The following is an 18117-nucleotide window of genomic DNA, read 5'->3' as shown; positions in this document are numbered from 1 at the left end:
TTCTCTGGCAGGTGCTTGGCAGGCAGGCAGCTAGACGACAATGCGTCAGTCAGTCCAATTTAAACCTGGACTGTTTGCTTTCCTGTCTGCTTTGTGAAGAGGACCATGCCAGGGTTAGTCTAGAGGGCACAAGACATTCTGGTTGATGTACCTAATTAATGACAGTTACTTCAGAAAGAAGCAACATCCATTTGGTTCTAAACATCTTTATTACAAGACCAAAAGCATGAGCTGAAAACCCAGATGCACTTGAGGCAGCCTCTCTTGGACAGGCCATGGCAATCTGGTCACATCCAAGCCAGTTAGCATGAAGCTGCAGCAGAGCTGGGAATGAGAGTGACCAGCTGGCACCTAATGTACTGACAAGCTGTGTGTGGCTAGTGCAGGAGGCTTGTCGGAGCTCAACCATGTTCATGGTGAGGCTAACAACGCCTGTGGGCACAAGGAACCAAGGTAGACATGTCTGCTCCAAGCAGCTAGTGCGATTCCTTTATGAGTGTGCACTTGAAAATCCAAACTACTCAGTCCTTTTAAAGTAAAAAAGATACATATTTAGTTGTCCAGATGGTGTGCAAAGAACTACCAGTGACTTCCTGAAGGTAATTATAATTTGAAGTGACTCTGAACCTTTTTGAACCTTGGAATGATGCCTTAAGTATCAACAGAACTTAATTTACAAAAAGGGTGACTCTCGGCCAAACATTTATAGAAAAGGAACTGTTCCCTTGGAGGTGACCAGGTAGACGGTCTTGCTTGGTCATCAGTCTGATGGCTGCTTTTGCATTTAGCTTAAAAAATGGGCTGAATTTCAAAATACAAAACTTGACAATGAGTGTAAACACTGGTGGGGTGCAGGCACTGGAGTCGTTAGGTTCCCCCCTGTATTCCAGTCTACAGGGCAGAAGTGGAGGGTGCACTCACCACTCAGCATGCTGAAGGGGAAGGATGGGCTGGGAAGAACCACTCGAAGCCCCACAGGTACACACTGGAGCAAAGCATGAGGACGGAGCTTCAGAAGAAACCTGGCAGCACAGGGACAGCCAATCTCCGCCTTGGTTTGTAGCTCACATTTTCAAGTGTCCAATATCCAACTAAGCATATATATTTCACCTAAATATATATATATATAATTTACCTATTCTAGTCATTCATAGCCTAAAGAAATGACCCCCCCACCTCCTCCTCCAGCTGTAGTGGGGTGAGGTGTCACTCTCTGTCCCCCATCAACCTGGGTTTCCTGGGGGAAGACTCCCATGGTGCATTATCTAAAAGCCTATCTTGCCCCTGGTCATGGAGTAGCCCAGTTTGGCCTCATTGTTGATAAAGGACATCAGCCCCACATAGGTCTCGATGAGGAGTGGGCGATCCAACACCAGCACGCTGTTCGCTTGTCCTGGCAGTGGATTTTCCTTCTGGGCTTTCTTGACAGCTTGGATTAACAGAGCCTTGAAGCTTTCCAACTTTAAAGAGAGAAAAAACATATAGCTTTAGTCAGTTAAAAAATAGTACTCTACTGCATGGAAAAACAAGCAGTCTGAGACATTCAAATCCCTCCAAAGTCTATCCACATACAGTCCTGTGTCACTGAGCGACAGGACAGTTTCTCAGCTGTTGTGCTGTTTGTCCTTGTGCAGACATCACTAAAAGCACTTGTGTGAATGTGTTTGAAGCCTGATGGTACAGGTCTGTCCTCTGACCTGACCTCAAGATGGAATCACGAGGCGGATGAGGCACAACAGGCAGTAGACTTAAGTTTAAATATATACTTTTTATTTGTAAGGAGAGAGAGAGAGAGAGAGAATGAGAATTGGTGCCCCAGAGCCTCTAGCCACTGCAAACAACTCCAGATGCAAGCGCCACTTTGTGCATCTGGTTTTATGTGGGTAGTAGGGAACTGAATCCAGGTCATTAGGCATTGCAAGCAAGTGCCTTAACCACTGTGCCAGGTCTCCAACCAGGTGACCTTTTTTTTTTTTAATACATAGGAACATACTGTAATATTTAGTCTAGAAAGTATGTAAACCAGTAACCAAATATCATTGTCAGACGTGTTACGCTGCTATGTGTCCAGCAGTGAAAGTCTTCTGTTTACCCGGCAGCATCACAGACATGAGGAACTCATGGCAACTATGATGTCACTAGAGGAACCCTCCTAGGACTGCACTTCTTTCTTGAACCCCTTAGTGTCCTTGTGGAAGAGCTGTCTCTGTGCCAAAACCCTAGGATTCCTAAGTAGCTCAATATACAAAGATGCTGAAGTCTTACCACTGGGCTCACTGGAACACCTTCAGAGTCCTCACTACCTACAGGACTGTGAACCCACATAGCCTCACTCCCTCAGGTTGCCTCCCACCTGACTGAGCATCCTGTGGTGGGGTCTCCCTCCAACCTGAGGCCCTCTGAAAGAACACCAGTTCACTTCCTCACTGTTAGGAGCTGCATTTCAAGTACTCGTACTGGATGCTGTGACCTTCAGAATGCAAGGGAATTGTGGCTGCTTACTTGGCACAGGGACGCAGTCTTCTCATCCATGCCAGCCATTGGGTGTTCTATGAAGGTTGCGTAGGGCACATTTGTTGACCAAGGATTCCATCTGTTGATGAATGAAGGGCGGCTCTGCTTATCCCACTGGATTCGAAGCCCAAAGCCTTCTCGCCTGATGGAGGGGAAAGAGCCGCCTTTACCACAGCAGCACAGCACTGCAGATTGTGGGTCAGGAGGAACAGTCAAGGAAGATCCCTATTCACAGGAAAGACCACCTACTGTTCCTACAGAAGACCACAAAGGGATCATGGTCTTCAGTAGTAACTAGGGTCTCCACTAAGTGCAGCAAGTACTTTCAAGTAAGAAAAACTAAGTGGATTTTCTTGATGATGCTCAACTTAAAAATTATTTATTTATGAGAGAGAAAGAGACAGATATAGAGAAAAAGAGAATGGGCACACCAGGGCCTCTAGCCACCGCATACAAACTCCAGACATATTTGCTCCCTTGTGCATCTGGCTTACATGGGTCCTGGGGAATCAAACCCAGATCCTTAGGCTTCGCAGCCAAATGCTGTAATCGCTAAGCCATTTCCCCAGCCCCCAATGCTCAACTTTTTTTACCTGCTTTTAAAAATAAGAATGCATTATAAACAGCTCACCAAATGACTGTGTGTCCTGAAATCCTTATCCAGATCTCTACATGACAGGTAAACCTTACACTTTAATTAGACTACACACACTCAGCTCTAGGGTTGTCATATTTCAGAGTATTTGCTTAGAGCAACCTGATCAACTCTTTAAAACTGGCTATGAGATGTACTAGCATGTACCTAACTTGACCAATATCAAACTTAGTGGCAATCTACTTTTCTTCTTTTAAAAATGAACCAGGAAGGACAAGGCAATGCGCCTGTATTCATTTCTTGACTGGAGATCAAATGCCCCCATCTGAGTAATACCCAAGTTTGCTGCTAACATACTGGTTTGGATTCAATAGATCAGAAACTCATATAAATGGTGTTTAGGGCAAGTCAAGGAAGGAGCCCTCTGCTGTGCCAGATCCCTTTTAAGTAGGCACTCACTGCCCCCAACACCCTTGATTTCTAGTAAGGTCCTTCCCACTGATCGTTCAAGTTGAGGCTTTCTTGCAGAAGGACAGACATACACCACCCTGGACTGGGCAGGGGCGTACGTACTTGTTCAATGATTTCGGGGGAAATTGAAATTCTCCGAAGGAGATGGTGTCCACGGCGGCTAGCGCCACCCTGATCACCTGCTGGCACTGAAGGCTGATGAAGTCGTATTTACAGATGAGCAGCGACTGGTCTGTCACTAACACCAGCCGCTCCTTCTCGTTGTTCCAGTGGTCCACCCTGCGGGAAGAGCGCTCATTTGAGCTACTGCCTGGGGGGTGGGGAGGGTATGAGGGGACCCGCCCACCGTCCAGACAGGACCCAGGCACCCTAGCCCTCCCCACCTGAGCCCGCAAGGCCCTGCTTACTCCGTGAGCAACCACACGCCCTGGATCTCGCCGTCCTCCACGGGCCGGACCGCGGCGCGGATCTCCTCCACTGCCTGCTCGATGGTGCCAGGCTGGGCGGGGCAGAGCGAGGTCACTCGGCAGTCCGCCCGCTCCTCCCGAGATATCCCGCTCCTCCCCGATCTCCCTGCTCCCACCCTGGCCCAGCTCGGCCCGAGCTCCTCCCCGGTCTCCCGGCTCTTCCAGGCCGCCCTCCCCGATCTCCGATCCTCCCAGGCCCCAGGTTCCCCCCCGGTCCTCACCCGGAACACGAAGTATTCCTTGACACGGGCGCGGCGCGTGGGGTCGTGGACACTGAGCGGCCACAGGGTCTGGCGCAGCGGCGTGCCTGTACCGGGCCGACCCGCGCTCACGCCACCCGTGCCCACATCCTCAGCCGCCGCGAGCAATGCCGTGGGGCTCGTGCCCGCCGAGTCCACCGAGTCCCGCAGCTGCAGCATCTCGGCGCCCGGCCCGACCCCACCCGGACGCTGCAGCTGGGCCAGCGGGCGTCAGGCCGGCCGCGCCCCCCGACCGCCTGCCCGCCCCACCCCCGGTCCGCCGCGATTGGCTGCGTTCCAGAAGGTTCCACCTCTGGACCCGCCCCCTAGAGACCCTAGGATTGGTTCTTCCCCAGACGTCTTCCACGATTGGCTTGAGCTTGCTGCCATTCACGATTAGTCCCGCCCCCGCCGTACCGGAAGCGGCCGCTGCACACAGAGTCTCTTCCTGTTTACGCGACTAGCGAGAGAAGGGGCCCGGGCCCGGTTGCCAGGGAGACGCGGAGCCGCTGAGATGGATGGGATGGGATATTCGTGAGCGGGGCGTCCTTACACGCTCATTTAATGCTGCATCTGTCACTTTACGCGTCACGGAAGGGCGGTGCCGTGGGAGGGCTTCCCCAGGGGTCCCGGGCAACCGTGTGGCGCTCACAGGCCCTGGGACGGAGCCGTGCGGAACCCCCCCCCCCCAGGGCTTCAGGCAGAAGGGGGACACTAGGCCTAGGATCAGTCACCTGCCATGGTTCTTACAGTTTTCAGGGTGCACTGGTCATCTTGCTCTGCGTGCGTGCATGCATGCCTGCGTGCGTGTGCTAGTTCGCGGAACTAACCGTTTGCCTACGTCTAGCATGTTAGGCTCTGTAACCACTTCCAGAGTTCACACTCTGACAGCCCAGCCCGACACACTGCTGTACGTGCGTGGCTGGAGAAGTCCTGTGGGTGCCTGGGGCCTCCCTGCTGAGCCCATGAGCGGAGTCCCTGCGGGAAGTGCAGAATACAAGGACCAGCCAGTCATTCTGTCCCTAGAACAGTAGCTTCTCCATGGCCACTCTTCAGCACTCCGCTTGCAGACAACATTGACAGCAACAGGAAACCCTGAAATGGCTTTACTTCTTTGTTTCCTGGGAAAGCCTTAGGTTGTGGGGCATGCACAGTGAGTGCTGGCCAGCTGAGCGGGGCTAAGGACAGCTAGCTGTTGCTGCCTTCTCTACACTAGGGGCTGGAGTCACATCCCCTCCCCAGCCTATGGCTGTGGGTCTTTCTTCTCTGACAGCCAGAACAACCCCCGCCCCACACCCTGAAATGGGGTTTCCCCGGCAACCCGAGCCAGTGGGCTGGGAGCACTGCACTCCATTTCACTGTGGAGGAGTAGGTACAGAATCCAGCCCCCTTGATGGCAGCCGGGGGGGGGGGGTGCTTAGAGTCTGATCTGGGTTTGAATCCTTGCCCCCCCACACACACACCGCTTCTGTCCACATGGAATGGCCCCGTCGGGCTCTGTGTGCCTTGGTTTCCTCATCTGGATGGGGTCATTCTGGAACCCTTTGTGGCTGTTGCAGGCATTAAGTAAGCCAGCACCTTTAACTTTTCCTGGGGAGACGTTAACAAACGGCTACACTCCTCAGACAGGGCACCAATGACAGGTCAAAGTAAGCGTCTGATCCAAGTCTATCCTGGTGAATCAATGAGTTTAGTAGGGTTACTTACAGGAGCATAGGTGACCCCCAAACAATTCTGTCCCTGAACACTCACCCCAGAATAGATGACGACTTTCCCATAGCTGCATAGACTGCATCTCCCTTCAGCTAACCTTCCATAGTCCATATATTCTAGCACCTCGCAAGACCACAGGCAGCTGGGGAAGAACGCACACACTGGGGCCGCAATCTCAGCTGAAGGTCTAATGCCCTCCCCACCCCACCTTCTATGAGGGAACACCAACAGACCCAATATAGAAAAAGCCCTATCTTGGGGGTCTCTTTGGTAGTCACAGCTGCCCTGAGTAAGATGGTAGCAGCTGTAATCCTGGGAGGAGGGTGTCCCACAACGACCTCACGTGCTAGCAGCTGCTCCTCCTCCACGAAAGTATCCCAGTGCCAGCTGTTTTCCTTTAAGCTCTTAACTGAGCCTCAGCGTGCCAGCAACGCTTCGGACTGCCTCCTTCCCTCTGCCCATTTGTAGGGTAGGGACGTGATTATATTATGTCAAAAGTTTTTCTCTATATACTTGGGAGAGGGATGAAGGGAGGGAGGAAGAGAGGTGAGGAAGGGAGAGAGAATATGAACGTGCATGTCAGGGCCTCCAGCTGCTACAAACGACCTCCAGGTGCATGTCCACTCTGTGCATCTGGCTTTAGTATCTGGCTTGACATGGGTGGATACTGGGGAATCAAACCTGGACCAGCATGCTTTGCAAAGCACCTTATCTGCTGAGCCACCTCCCTAGCCCCTGGTTTATTTCTACCAAGAAGAGAACATTCCTTGAGCTCGTTGCTGTGTCATATCCACAAAGGACTGGGTAGGACTTATACTGGCCCTTCTAAGCCCAGAGCCTGTCCTCCAGCCCCATGCTGGCACTGCCTCTGCTCCTGGGTGAGGGGACAGGAAGGAGCCCCCACCTCCCCTGCCACCTGGGCCTCCACCCACAGCAAACACTGCTTTCCTTTGAACAGAATGCAGTTCTTGGTGAAGCTCAGTCAGGGCCCTCAGCCAGCCCTGAGAAGGGCAGCCAAGGTTCCAAGGTCCAGCAGTAGCAGCAGGAGGTAGAAAATGAACCACAGCACCCCAGCGTGTTTGCATGCACAAGGCCCTTGGGAGACCAAGGCTGTGGGCTCAGAGGAGGGGAATAAGGAGCTACTGAGACCCTGTTGTCTGCTCTCTGGGGTGGGGTAAAGCTGGGGGTTGGGGGGAGACAGTTAAGACCAGCAAAGATGACAAAGGGCAGAGACAAAGCAGGATGAGCTGGTGCATGTCTTTAATCTCAGCACTTGAGAGCTGAGGCAGCTGGATCACCATAAGTTTGAGGCCAGCCTGAGTTGCATTGTGAGACCCTGCCTCAAAAAAAGAAAAAAACCTAGGGGCTGGAGAGATGGCTTAGTGGTTAAGGCGCCTGCTTGCAAAGCCAAAGGACCCAGGTTCGACTCTCCAGGACCCACACAAGCCAGATGCACAAGGGGGCGCACACATCTGGAGTTCACTTGTGGTGGCTGGAGGCCATGGCACACCCATCCCCCCTGCCTATTTCTGTATATCTCTCTCTCAAATAAATAAAAATAAAATATGTTTTAAAACCCACCTAAATAAATAAATAAATGGTGAAGGTGATGACTAGTGACAATTGTGGAGATGGTCAAGTGACAAGTTTGTTTCTGAGTCACAGTGACTGCACACAAGGATAAATGGAGGCCACAGTGCTCTGAGGAGACAGTCTCAGGAATCGCACCCCACCTTCAGGAACAGGCCAGCCTGGCACGAGTGTTCATGCTGAGAGAAGCCACCATGCCCCTGGGTCAGAGGTGAAAGACTGCTAGAAGAAAACTCACACGAAGTGTCCCCAAGCTCCACTTCCCAGAGGACTGCTGCCCTTGTGGCCAGCCTGATGCTGAGCACACACTGGTGTTTTCTAGAACAAGGTCTTGAGCCAGTGTGCACACATAGTCTTTATCTCAGAGGGAGATCATTGCCTGACTCTGCAAGACCCCCTCTGAATGGACAGACCTGAGACGTGTCCTGGGACAAGTGATCAGGGCCATGTGCTATTTAGGCACCCAGCAGGATGGGTATAAGAGCCCCTCAGGAATGCTTCCCAAAAAACTCACCAGGGGACCTGGAGCTCCTGGTGTGAAAGGTGGTGAGAGAAAAGAGGCCTGGAAGGGGCTGAGGGTGCAGAGGCAAGAAAGATCTGAAAGGCTGAGGTTGGAAATGATGGATAGTGTGGGCAGTGATCAGGGCTGGAATTGGTATGGAACAGGATGCCTCACTGAGCAGGACACCGGGGCTTTGGGCAAGAGGAGTTCAGGACCGGTTGGACTGGATGGTACTCTGGTAAAACAGAGCTCCTGCTCCCAAGGGAATAAAAAAAAAAAAATACTTATTGAAGCCGGGTATGGTGGCGCATGCCTTTAATCCCAGCACTGAGGAGGCAGAGGTAGGAGGATCACCGTGAGTTCAAGGCCACCCTGAGACTACATTCCAGGTCAGCCTGGACCAGAGTGAGACCCTACCTTGAAACACCAAAACAAACAAACAAACAAACAAACAAAAACTTACTGAGGGGCTGGAGGAATGGCTTAGTGGTTAAGGCACTTGCCTGTGAAGCCAAAGGACCCAGGTTCAATTACCCAGTACCCACATAAGCTAGATGCACAAACTGGTGCAGGCATCTGGAGTTTGTTTTTAGCAGCTGGAGGCCCTGGTGAGCCCATTCTTTCTATCTGCCTCTTTCTTTCTCTTTCTCTCCCCGCATCTCTCTCTCAAAGAAATAAAAATAAATTCTTTAAAGAAAACTAAAATTATGAAAAAAAGAACCTATTGAGCCAAGAATGAGTGATCAATGCCTGGGTACATGGGATTCAGGTTGTCCTGAAGGACACTGTGTAGACAAGGTGACATGAACTTTTATAGTCACACAACAAAAGGCGGTCATAAATTAATGCATTGGTGGGGACATGAGATAGGTGGGGTACATCAGAGAAAAGTTTTTGCTACAGTTTATTTTTATTTTTATTTTATTTATTTATTTATTTTTGTTTTATTTACTTGAGAGAGAGAATGGGCATGCCAGAACTTTCAGCCACTGAAAACGAACTCCAGACCCATGTGCCACCTTGTGCATCTGCCTTATGTGGGTCCTGGGAAATCAAACCTAGTTCCTTTGTCTTTGCAGGCAAGTGCCTTAACCATTTAGCCATCTCTCCAGCCCATGCTACAGGTTTTAAATGCTATCCGATGACATCATTCTTAGCTTTTGGGTTGGTGGAACTAGTGGTCTGCTAAGTCAATACACACCCAAACTTCCCCCAAAATCACAAAGATGGTAGGTCAGCTATAGAGGTGGAAAGCAAATAGATCTTGGGGGACAAAGGATGTCTGGGATCATCTTGGCTCTGATCTGCAGCTTCTGTCCTCTCACCGTCAGGAAAGTCCAGTTAGTTAACGGGTCCGCAAGAACTTCATTCACAGTGCTGCAGTTCCTAGGACACTCATGGCAGACACAGCCATGACAATGGGGTGCCCAGGCCCTCTGAGGATGTGGACATTGACCCAGACATCTATACCTTTGAAAAATTACATGTAAGGGACAGAATATTGTGTGTATAATAACAAGCAAATAACCTTCCATGATATACAAGTGTTCTGGGCTATCATGACAAACCACAGAATGGCTTATTGGAAACAAAAGAAACATAGCGTATCAGTTCCCAAGGTCAGATCCAGAGCTATGGTGCAGAAAGGGCATGTGCCCTCTGAAACCTGCAGTGCCTGGCCTGCCAGCCACCCTTGTGTAATTAGGTGCTCAGGGTTCAGGAAAATATATGAGCCCTAAACCCTAGATTCATGTCTGTTTTATGTTATGTATTTTTTATTATTACTTTTTTTTCAAGTTAGGGTGTCACTCTAAGCCAGGCTGACCTGGAATTCACTACATAGTCTCTGGGTGGCCTCAAACTTACAGTGATCCTCCTACCTCTGCTTCCCAAGTGCTGGGATTAAAGGTGTGTGCCACCATGCCCAGCTATTTTAGTTTTTTTATAAGAAAGACTGAGTGAGTGAAAGATAGAGAGAATTGGCATGCCACAGCCTCTAGCCACTGCAATCAAACTCCAGACATGCGTGCCACCTTAGGCACATGCATCACCTGTGCACCTGACTTATGTGGGTTATGGAGAGTCAAACCTGGGTCCTCAGGCTTTGCAGACCTTACTGCTTAGTACCTTAACCACTAAGCCCTCTCTCCAGCCCTTGTGTTTAATTTAAAAAAAATTATTTATTTGAAGAGAAACAGGCGGAGAGAGAGGGAAGGAGAGAATGGGCACACCAGGGCCTCTAGCCACTGCAAAGGAACTCCAGATATATACGCCACCTTGTGCAGCTGGCTTATGTGGGTCCTGGGGAATCAAACCTGGGTCTTTTGGCTTTGCAAGCAAGTGCTTTAACATCTCTCCAGTCCTTGGGTCTAACTTTTTTTGTTGCTTGTTTTTTCGAGGTAGGGTCTCACTCTAGCTCAGGATGACCTGGAATTCACTATGTAGTCTCAGGGTGGCCTTGAACTCATGGTGATCCTGCTACCTCTGCCTCCCGAGTGCTGGGATTAAAGACATGTGCCATCACGTCTGGCTCTTGTGTCTAATTTTTAAAAATATTTTATTTATTTATTTAAGAGATAGAGAGAGAAAGAGGCAGATAGAGAATGGATGCACCAAGGCCTCCAGCCATGGCAAACAAACTTCAGATACATGCGCCACTTTGTGTATCTGGCTGATGTGGGTACTAGGGAGTTGAACCTAGGTCCTTAGGCTTTACAGGCAAGCGCCTTAACCACTAAGCAACTTCTCCAGCCCCCCTCATGTCTAATTTTTTAAAAATTTTGTTTATTTTTATTTATTTATTTGAGAGCGACAGACGGAGAGAGAAAGGCAGAGAGAGACAGAATGGGCGTGCCAGGGCCTCCAGCCACTGCAAATGAACTCCAGATACGTGTGCCCCCTTGTGCATCTGGCTAACGTGGGTCCTGGGGAATGGAGCCTCGAACCGGGGTCCTTAGTCTTCACAGGCAAGCACTCAACCACTAAGCCATCTCTCCAGCCCTCATGTCTAATTTTTAATCAAAGAATTGAATAAAAAATACTGAGAAGGATGATTATTAAATTATTATATTTATTGAGGGAAGTGCACATCCAAGGAAAGATAACCACGTGGCTAGAGATCACACATTGAGGGCCTGGGAAAACCGTGGAAAGAAAAGAGAGAAAAGAAAGTTTAAAACCATGCCTTTGATTCCAGCACTCAGACTACATAGTGAATTCCAGGTCAGCCTGGGCTAGAGTGAGACCCTACCTTGGAAAAAAAAATAAAAAAAAGAAAGAAAGTTTAAAGAGCTCTTGCCATGTGGAGAGTGGGAGGGGATAAAGAGCTCATGTGGAGAGTAAGGGCTAAGGGACTCTTCCCTTGGTTCAGCCCAGCTGGGCCTGGGAAAACTCACCAGCAGCTGGAAGTTTCCAAGTGCTCAGGCAGCTCAGAGACCATGCCCTCCCTGTGCAAAGGTATTTATAACCTTTTAGTGGTGGGCTCTGCCTTCTGGTTCAGGTGAACCAGAGGGACAACTGGTTGGTTAGGGCTAGGGGCTGTCTCAGGAAGAGGCTAGCCATGACATTAAGTGCTGGGGGCTGAATTGGACCAACCACAATGGTTAAGTCCTACAAAGATCTCCCTCCCAGGAGGGGTCCCAGAGAAAACAGGTCTAGGGACCTAGGCAAGAGAGAAGTCAGCTCATCTTTGATTTCTAGCAAGTGTAGACTTTTCTGTCTTTTTTACTTTCAGGGGTCCAGTCACCCTAACAGCTCAGCACTCCCTCTCCCTTGGTGTCCCTCAGCTTGAGTCTGCCTGTCGCAATCTGCCTCTGTCTTCACACAGCCATCTTTGCCACCTCTTCATGTAAGGTCTCAGAGCACATTGGCACAGTCCCACCCTTATGGCCTGGCCATCCTCAAAGAAGTAAAATCTCATTCACATACACTGGGGGTGAGTAGGATTTGAACACATCTCCTTGGGGGACACAACTCAGCCAATAATGGATGGCTAGTGCAGGTGCAGGTGGTGAAACGTTGCGTACACGGGCACACCCGTCAGGACAGGGCAAGGAGCAGAGAGCGATGGCTGTGAATGGATGGGCGTTTGTGTGGGCTCCAGGGCCTGGGTAGTCCTTGCATGGGAGTAACTCTTTTCCTGGCACTTTGAAGATGTTCCCATATTTGCCAGCAGGTGGCAGCACTACCCACACTCAGCTGTCTATCAGAGGCCACAGCTCAGTTTTCTGGTCCTGGGGTGCAGGTTAAGTCCTGTGTGACGTGGTCATCATCATCATTTATTATTTTGGTTTCTCAAGGTAGGATCTCACTCTAGCCCAGGCTGATGTGGAATTCAGTATGTAGTCTAAGATAGCCTTGAAGTCATTCTTTATCTTATCTTCCTGCAGAAAACTTGCAATCTGAGATGTAAAGGCTGGGTTCTTAATTTCCGCGTGCTGTGATGCACCATTTTGCAGAATCAGTGGGTTCCTGTTCACTTTCGTGCCTAGAGCTCAGTCAGTGTTCTACCACTGAGCTGTGGCACCCCAAGCCCAACAAGTCCCACCTTTAGCATCTGCAGGGGCGTCCCCGGGATGGGGTGGGCTGTCAGTGCTTCCCAAGACTCCTTTGGGGGCTGGGACCATGTCCCCTGGCATGGAGGCCCATACATGGCCTGGAGGATTGCCACGTGGCAGTGCTTCAAGGGCCAGCTGTGTTTGTTCATGCTCAGAGGCTGTCTCTTGGCCCTTCCCTCCTCCGTGGGACCAGGGTTAGGACTTGGCTGTGTGGGGCAGTCCCCGGTGCTTTTGGGAGCACTGGGATGCTGTTTCCCACACTGCTTCTACTCATTGACTGTTCGAGCCACGGAAACAGAGGCAACATTGACAAGCCAGTTCTGGGAAGTTGAAGCACACAGCCAGGGGAATGAAGATAGCCGACTTCTGGATAGCGTGGCCTTGTGGGAAATGAGCCTGGAAGTCTATTGGGGGCAGTGCTCACAGACTATTTCCATGGTAATTTTCAGTACCTCCTGTATCACCCAGAGGGTGGTTTTGCTCCCCACATTCCCTGCTGCTCACTCTGCATCTGTCTGGTTAAGTGCGAAGGCCTGGCCTCCTGTTGATTGGTTTCCTTTGGGCCGCAGGAGTTGAAAAGAGACTACGAGACAAGTCTGGGATTTGTTGTTCTTTTTTGATCCCAGGCTGCCCTTGAACTCATTATGTAGCTGAAAATGACCTTGAACTTATGATCCTCCTATCACCACCACAGTGCTGGGATCACAGGCATGTGCCGCCATGTCTGATCATAAGAACTTCCATGTCCCCTGGCCTGGCTTCAGGAGGAGCCCCTGCCTCCCCAGGGCAGGTGCTAAAGAGAGAAGCTTTTGGGCTTGGCCACCACAGAACAAGCAGGGGGAGGACCCTTGTGGGTGTCCATTTCCTCTCCAGACAGAACTCCCAGGACAGGTGCTGATTTGCCCAGTGCACAGCTTGTGTTAGCTTTCTGCAGGTGCTGTGCCAATGACCTGTAGCTGGCACAGAAGTGCCTTGCATTAGGATCCAGGAGCAGGATGTGGGCAGGGCTTCGAGGAGAACCACTCGCCAGCTTTGGTGTCCCTGCGGTCCTTTATAGAATGACTGTCCCAGTCTCAGCTGCATCCTCACACGGCCAACCATCTCCCCTTTGGGTCCTCTTGCATCTCCCTCTCCCTTCCCTTTCAAGGCTGCCTGGCTGTTGGATTTAAGACCTGCTCAGATCCACGATGATCTCATCTGAGATCCGTCCTTCAGTAACATCTGCAAAGACCCTTTCCAAGTCACGCAGCGTGTTGGGGGTGCGACTGTGGACCGTCTGGTGTATTCTATTCAACCCAGATGGGCCATCTCCTTAATGCCTTGTCCTGTCTCAAAGTGATAGTCAACTAGACAGTCTCACCCTCCTAGGCCTCCTTCCCTCCTTCCTGCTGCCTCCTGGGTAAAGGGAAAGGATGGAGTGTGGGTCAGGCCTGGGTGTTCGGAGTGCATGTGGTCTCTAGGCAGTAGCTGTGCTCATTGCAGCCCTACAAGCAAGACCCAGGCCCCAAGGCAGCTGCTGCATCTCTACATCATGTCCAAGGGCAGGAAGGCACACAAATGGAGTGACGGTACAGGATGGGCACCTGCAGCGTCCACCCCAGGCTGCCTTACTCCCGTTCTCAGTGCACAGCCCATGCAAAGCAACAGATGGTTTCTTTTTCACAGAAGGATTGGAAGTTTAGAAATGACCTTGGGAACTGGTGACCCACAGGCTTCTTGCTGAATTTGAGGAAAGACTTCCAAGTGTTATGTCTTGTTCTCTGGAGACTGTCCCTGTCTGTCACTCTGCTAGGATGATGCCAGATTTGTGCTCATCACCAGAGGACTGTCTGCAGACATGGGTGGCTGTGTGGTCACTACTTGCATCCGAGGACCTGGAGATGCCTTTGCTGTGAGTGTGTGTGCATGCGAGGATGCGCGCACACCTGTGTGTCTGTATGCATAGGTGTATATGCGTGTGTGTGCATGCATGTTCATATGTTTATGAGACATGAATATGTGTAGGTGCATGTGCTTATAAGTATGCATGCTTTTGGAGGTCAGAGGCTGATGTTGATGTTCCTCAGTCACTGTCTATCTTATTCTTTGTTTTGATGAGAGGTGAGAGAGAGAGAGAGACAGAGAGACGGAGAAGGAAAGAAAGAAAGCAAGCAAGCAAGAAAGAAAGAGAATGAACTGGCATGACACGGCCTCCAGCCACTACAATAGAACTCTAGACACGTGCGCCCCCTTGTGCACATGTGCAACATTGCATGCTTGCGTCACTGTGCATCTGGCCTATGTGGGATCACAGGTGCATGTCACCATGCCTGGCATTTTGATGAGAATTGTGATCTGAACTCGGGTCCTCATACTTGTATGGCAAGCTCTTTACCCGCTGAGCCATCTCCTCAGCCCATGGTTGTTTTCTGAGAGTCCCACCACGTACAACAGGCTAATCTTAAACCCATGATCCTCCTATGACATTCTCCCTCGTGGAGTGCTGGCATCACAAGCACCACCATGTACAGCTACAGTGCTGCCTCTGGGCTTAATCAGGTTGTCTTCTTCTCTGTTATCAGAAGCACCTATGAAAACTCCGACAAAGTGCTAGCTTATTTCCTTGGATGGTGAAGACATTAGCTCCGCAGCTGCCCAAGATACAGTTATTTTTTTCTTTTTGGTTTTTCGAGGTAAAGTCTCACTCTAGTCCAGGCGGACCTGGAATTCACTATGTAGTCTCAGGTTGGCCTCGAACTCATGGTGATCCTCCTACCTCTGCCTCCTGAGTGCTGGGATTAAAGGCGTGCACCACCATGCTCTGCACAAGATGCCCTTGCTACCTATCTCTCTGTGGGATTCTCCCTTCCAGCTTCCGAAGATGCCTTAGGTTGCAGGACAGAACACCATGTCACAGCTTTGGGAAGAGCGGTTTGCTTTGAAAATTAGCACCATGGTTTGGTTCCTTTTCCTTCCTACAATATTTATCCTCGGGCTAAAGACTATTTTTATTATTATTTCAAACAGAGAATGAGACAAAAACATTGAAAAGTGGTGTCTCTAAAGTGCTTTTCTAGAAAGCTAGAGAGATTGTTTCCCCGTATGAAAACTGGGACTGCATCCATGCCTATTTTGGGCGGATCTCCAAACCACGTCCAAGTCCGCGTGTCATCAGGAGTGGTGGCCCGGTGCCATGTTAGCGCTCTGCTGGGTGAGAGGCTTGGTGGCAGGGTGGGCTGAGACTCCTGCACAGGAAGTGTGTGTGGAGGCTCTGCTTGGCTGGGGCTCTCCCCTGGACCTGGTGTAAATGTTACACCCGTCACAAACTCTCCGGATTCGGATGGGCAGACCCCCCCTGCACTTTGTGAATGTATGGGGGAAATGCTTAGGTGGAACCTGAGCCTTTTGCTAGTTTCTATAAAGGCTTTCAGAATGGGAACCGACCTACCCAGCGGCAGCTTTGACTATGGGCTTCTGAAGGCAGAAGCATGCGTTCCTATAACACATACACTCCCACCAGGGGGCGCTGCGCCAACAGCCCAGGACCACCTTCTTCCTACCCGTTCCTGCTATGTCCCGCCCTTCCCAAAGCTCTGAATGTACAAGGTTAAGATGGTTGCAGTTAAAGTCCAGTGCAATTTGGAAGGAAGTGGATAGTGAATCTGAAATTCATCTGGAGGAATGATGAACAAGAATTACCAATACAATGTGTGGGGAAAACCAACTGATGAGCAGGGGGCACCTTGCTGCATAGCCTTATGAAAAGCCATCCCCAGGGCTGGAAAGATGGCTCAGTTGTTAAAGATGCTTCCTTCCAAGCTTGACAGCCAGTCTGGGTTCAATTCCCAAGCTCTCCATGTAAGCCGGATGAAAAAGTGGTGCAAGAGGCCCTAGTGAACCCTTCCCCTCACAGACATTTTTAAAAATATGGTTTTTTAAAATATATTTATTTATTTGAGAGACATAAGCACATGCATGCGCGCGCGCGCGCACACAAACACACACACACACAGACACACACACACACACACACACACACACACATATATATAGAGAGAGAGAGAGAGAAAGAGAGAGAGAGAGAGAATGAGCATGCCAGGGCCTCTAGCCACAGTAGACAAACTCCAGATACATGCACCACCTTATGCATCTGGCTTACATGGGTACTGGGAAATTGAACCTGGGTCCTCAGGCTTTGCAGTGACTTAACTGCTTAGCCATCTCTCTAGCCCTAAATATGTTTCTTTTTGGGTTGTTGTTGTTTGTTTTTAGTTTTTTTTTTTTTTTTTTGAGGTAGAGTCTCACTCTAGCTCAGGCTGACCGGGACCTGAAATACAGTATGTAGTCTCAGGGTGGCCTTGAACTCACAGCAATACTCCTACCTCTGCCTCCCAAGTGCTGGGATTAAAGGCAAGCACCACCACACCTGGCTCACTTATTTTTTAAAAGTCATTTCCTGTATGCTGTCATGAAAATCGAGTGGCCAGCATTTTGTCTTGGTTCAGCAATGAGGAAAAACTTAACTATTTGGTATGGAAGCAGTGGTAATGCCTGGAGGCAGGTGCTAGTTATGACAATTAAGGAAGAAGATACTGTTGCAACATCATGTCAGGGTTTCCCAGGTGACAGGATAGCCAGTCAGATTTCCTCTTTACAACAGACACTGGGATGGAATGGACTCTCCATGAGATAAATGTATGGATAGATTCAATAAAGAAAGAGAATGAAACATTAGTGATTGTTCTGAGCCAGTACTTATTTCTAAGGCACAGAGGGACAGACCTAGGTCATAAGATTAGAAACTCATGAAGCTAGGCAGCACCATCACTACCTTAGACCTGGTGCTGCAGACTGGATGAGGTCTGCAGTAAGTACGTCCCGCAAAGTGTTACTTTATGTCATTGCAAAGGGCTCCGTGCTGCAGGGTCCACCTGCACACATTTGTGACTAGGAACCAGGGTACAGGAAGTACCCTAGACTGCCCATGAGCATCACCCCACTTTACATGACATGTGGGTACAAGTTACACCTTCCCTGGGAGGAGGTCACTGCAGGTAGCTTAACCATAGGGACTCCCAGCAGGAAGCAGCTGTCTTCCCACCTGCTTACTGGACACCTGCCCAGGACTTTAGCAGCCAAGGTAAGTGCTCAGAGGAATCATCACTAAGAGGCCAGTGAAGCACCCAACTTGCACATGGTGGCTCGGGTCTTTAATCTTAGTCCTCGGGAGGCTGAGGTAGGGGATGGTTGCAAATTGGATGCCAACCTGAATTATGGAATTCCAGGTCAGCCTGGGCTAGCATGAGACCCTGCTTCAAAAACAAGAACAAGGGGGCTGGAGAATTGGCTCAGCAGTTAGGGTTCTTACCTGCCAAACCTAACAACCTGAGTTCGATTCTTCAGGGCCCACGTAAGCCAGATGCACAGGATGGCACATGAGTCTGGAGTTCATTTGCAGTGGCTGAGGCCCTGGCATGCCCAATACTCACAC

The 18117-nt window shown here is 50.1% G+C and overlaps 1 protein-coding gene across 1 annotated transcript; it reads right to left on the bottom strand.

Moving 5' to 3' along the window:
* Positions 1-190: 190 nt before the first annotated feature.
* On the bottom strand, positions 191-4494 carry Tprg1l (tumor protein p63 regulated 1 like). Its single transcript, XM_004657711.2, has 5 exons — positions 4269-4494; positions 3988-4079; positions 3683-3859; positions 2503-2656; positions 191-1460 (listed from the first exon to the last, which is right to left on the bottom strand). Exons 1-5 carry the CDS (start codon positions 4464-4466, stop codon positions 1266-1268), a joined length of 816 nt encoding a protein of 271 aa, XP_004657768.1. The 5' UTR covers positions 4467-4494; the 3' UTR covers positions 191-1265.
* Between the last annotated feature and the right edge of the window lie 13623 nt (positions 4495-18117).

The sequence above is a fragment of the Jaculus jaculus genome, chromosome 5 (assembly GCF_020740685.1).
Source record: "Jaculus jaculus isolate mJacJac1 chromosome 5, mJacJac1.mat.Y.cur, whole genome shotgun sequence".
Classification (NCBI taxonomy): domain Eukaryota; kingdom Metazoa; phylum Chordata; class Mammalia; order Rodentia; family Dipodidae; genus Jaculus; species Jaculus jaculus.
This window is presented reverse-complemented; position numbering and strand designations above follow the sequence as displayed.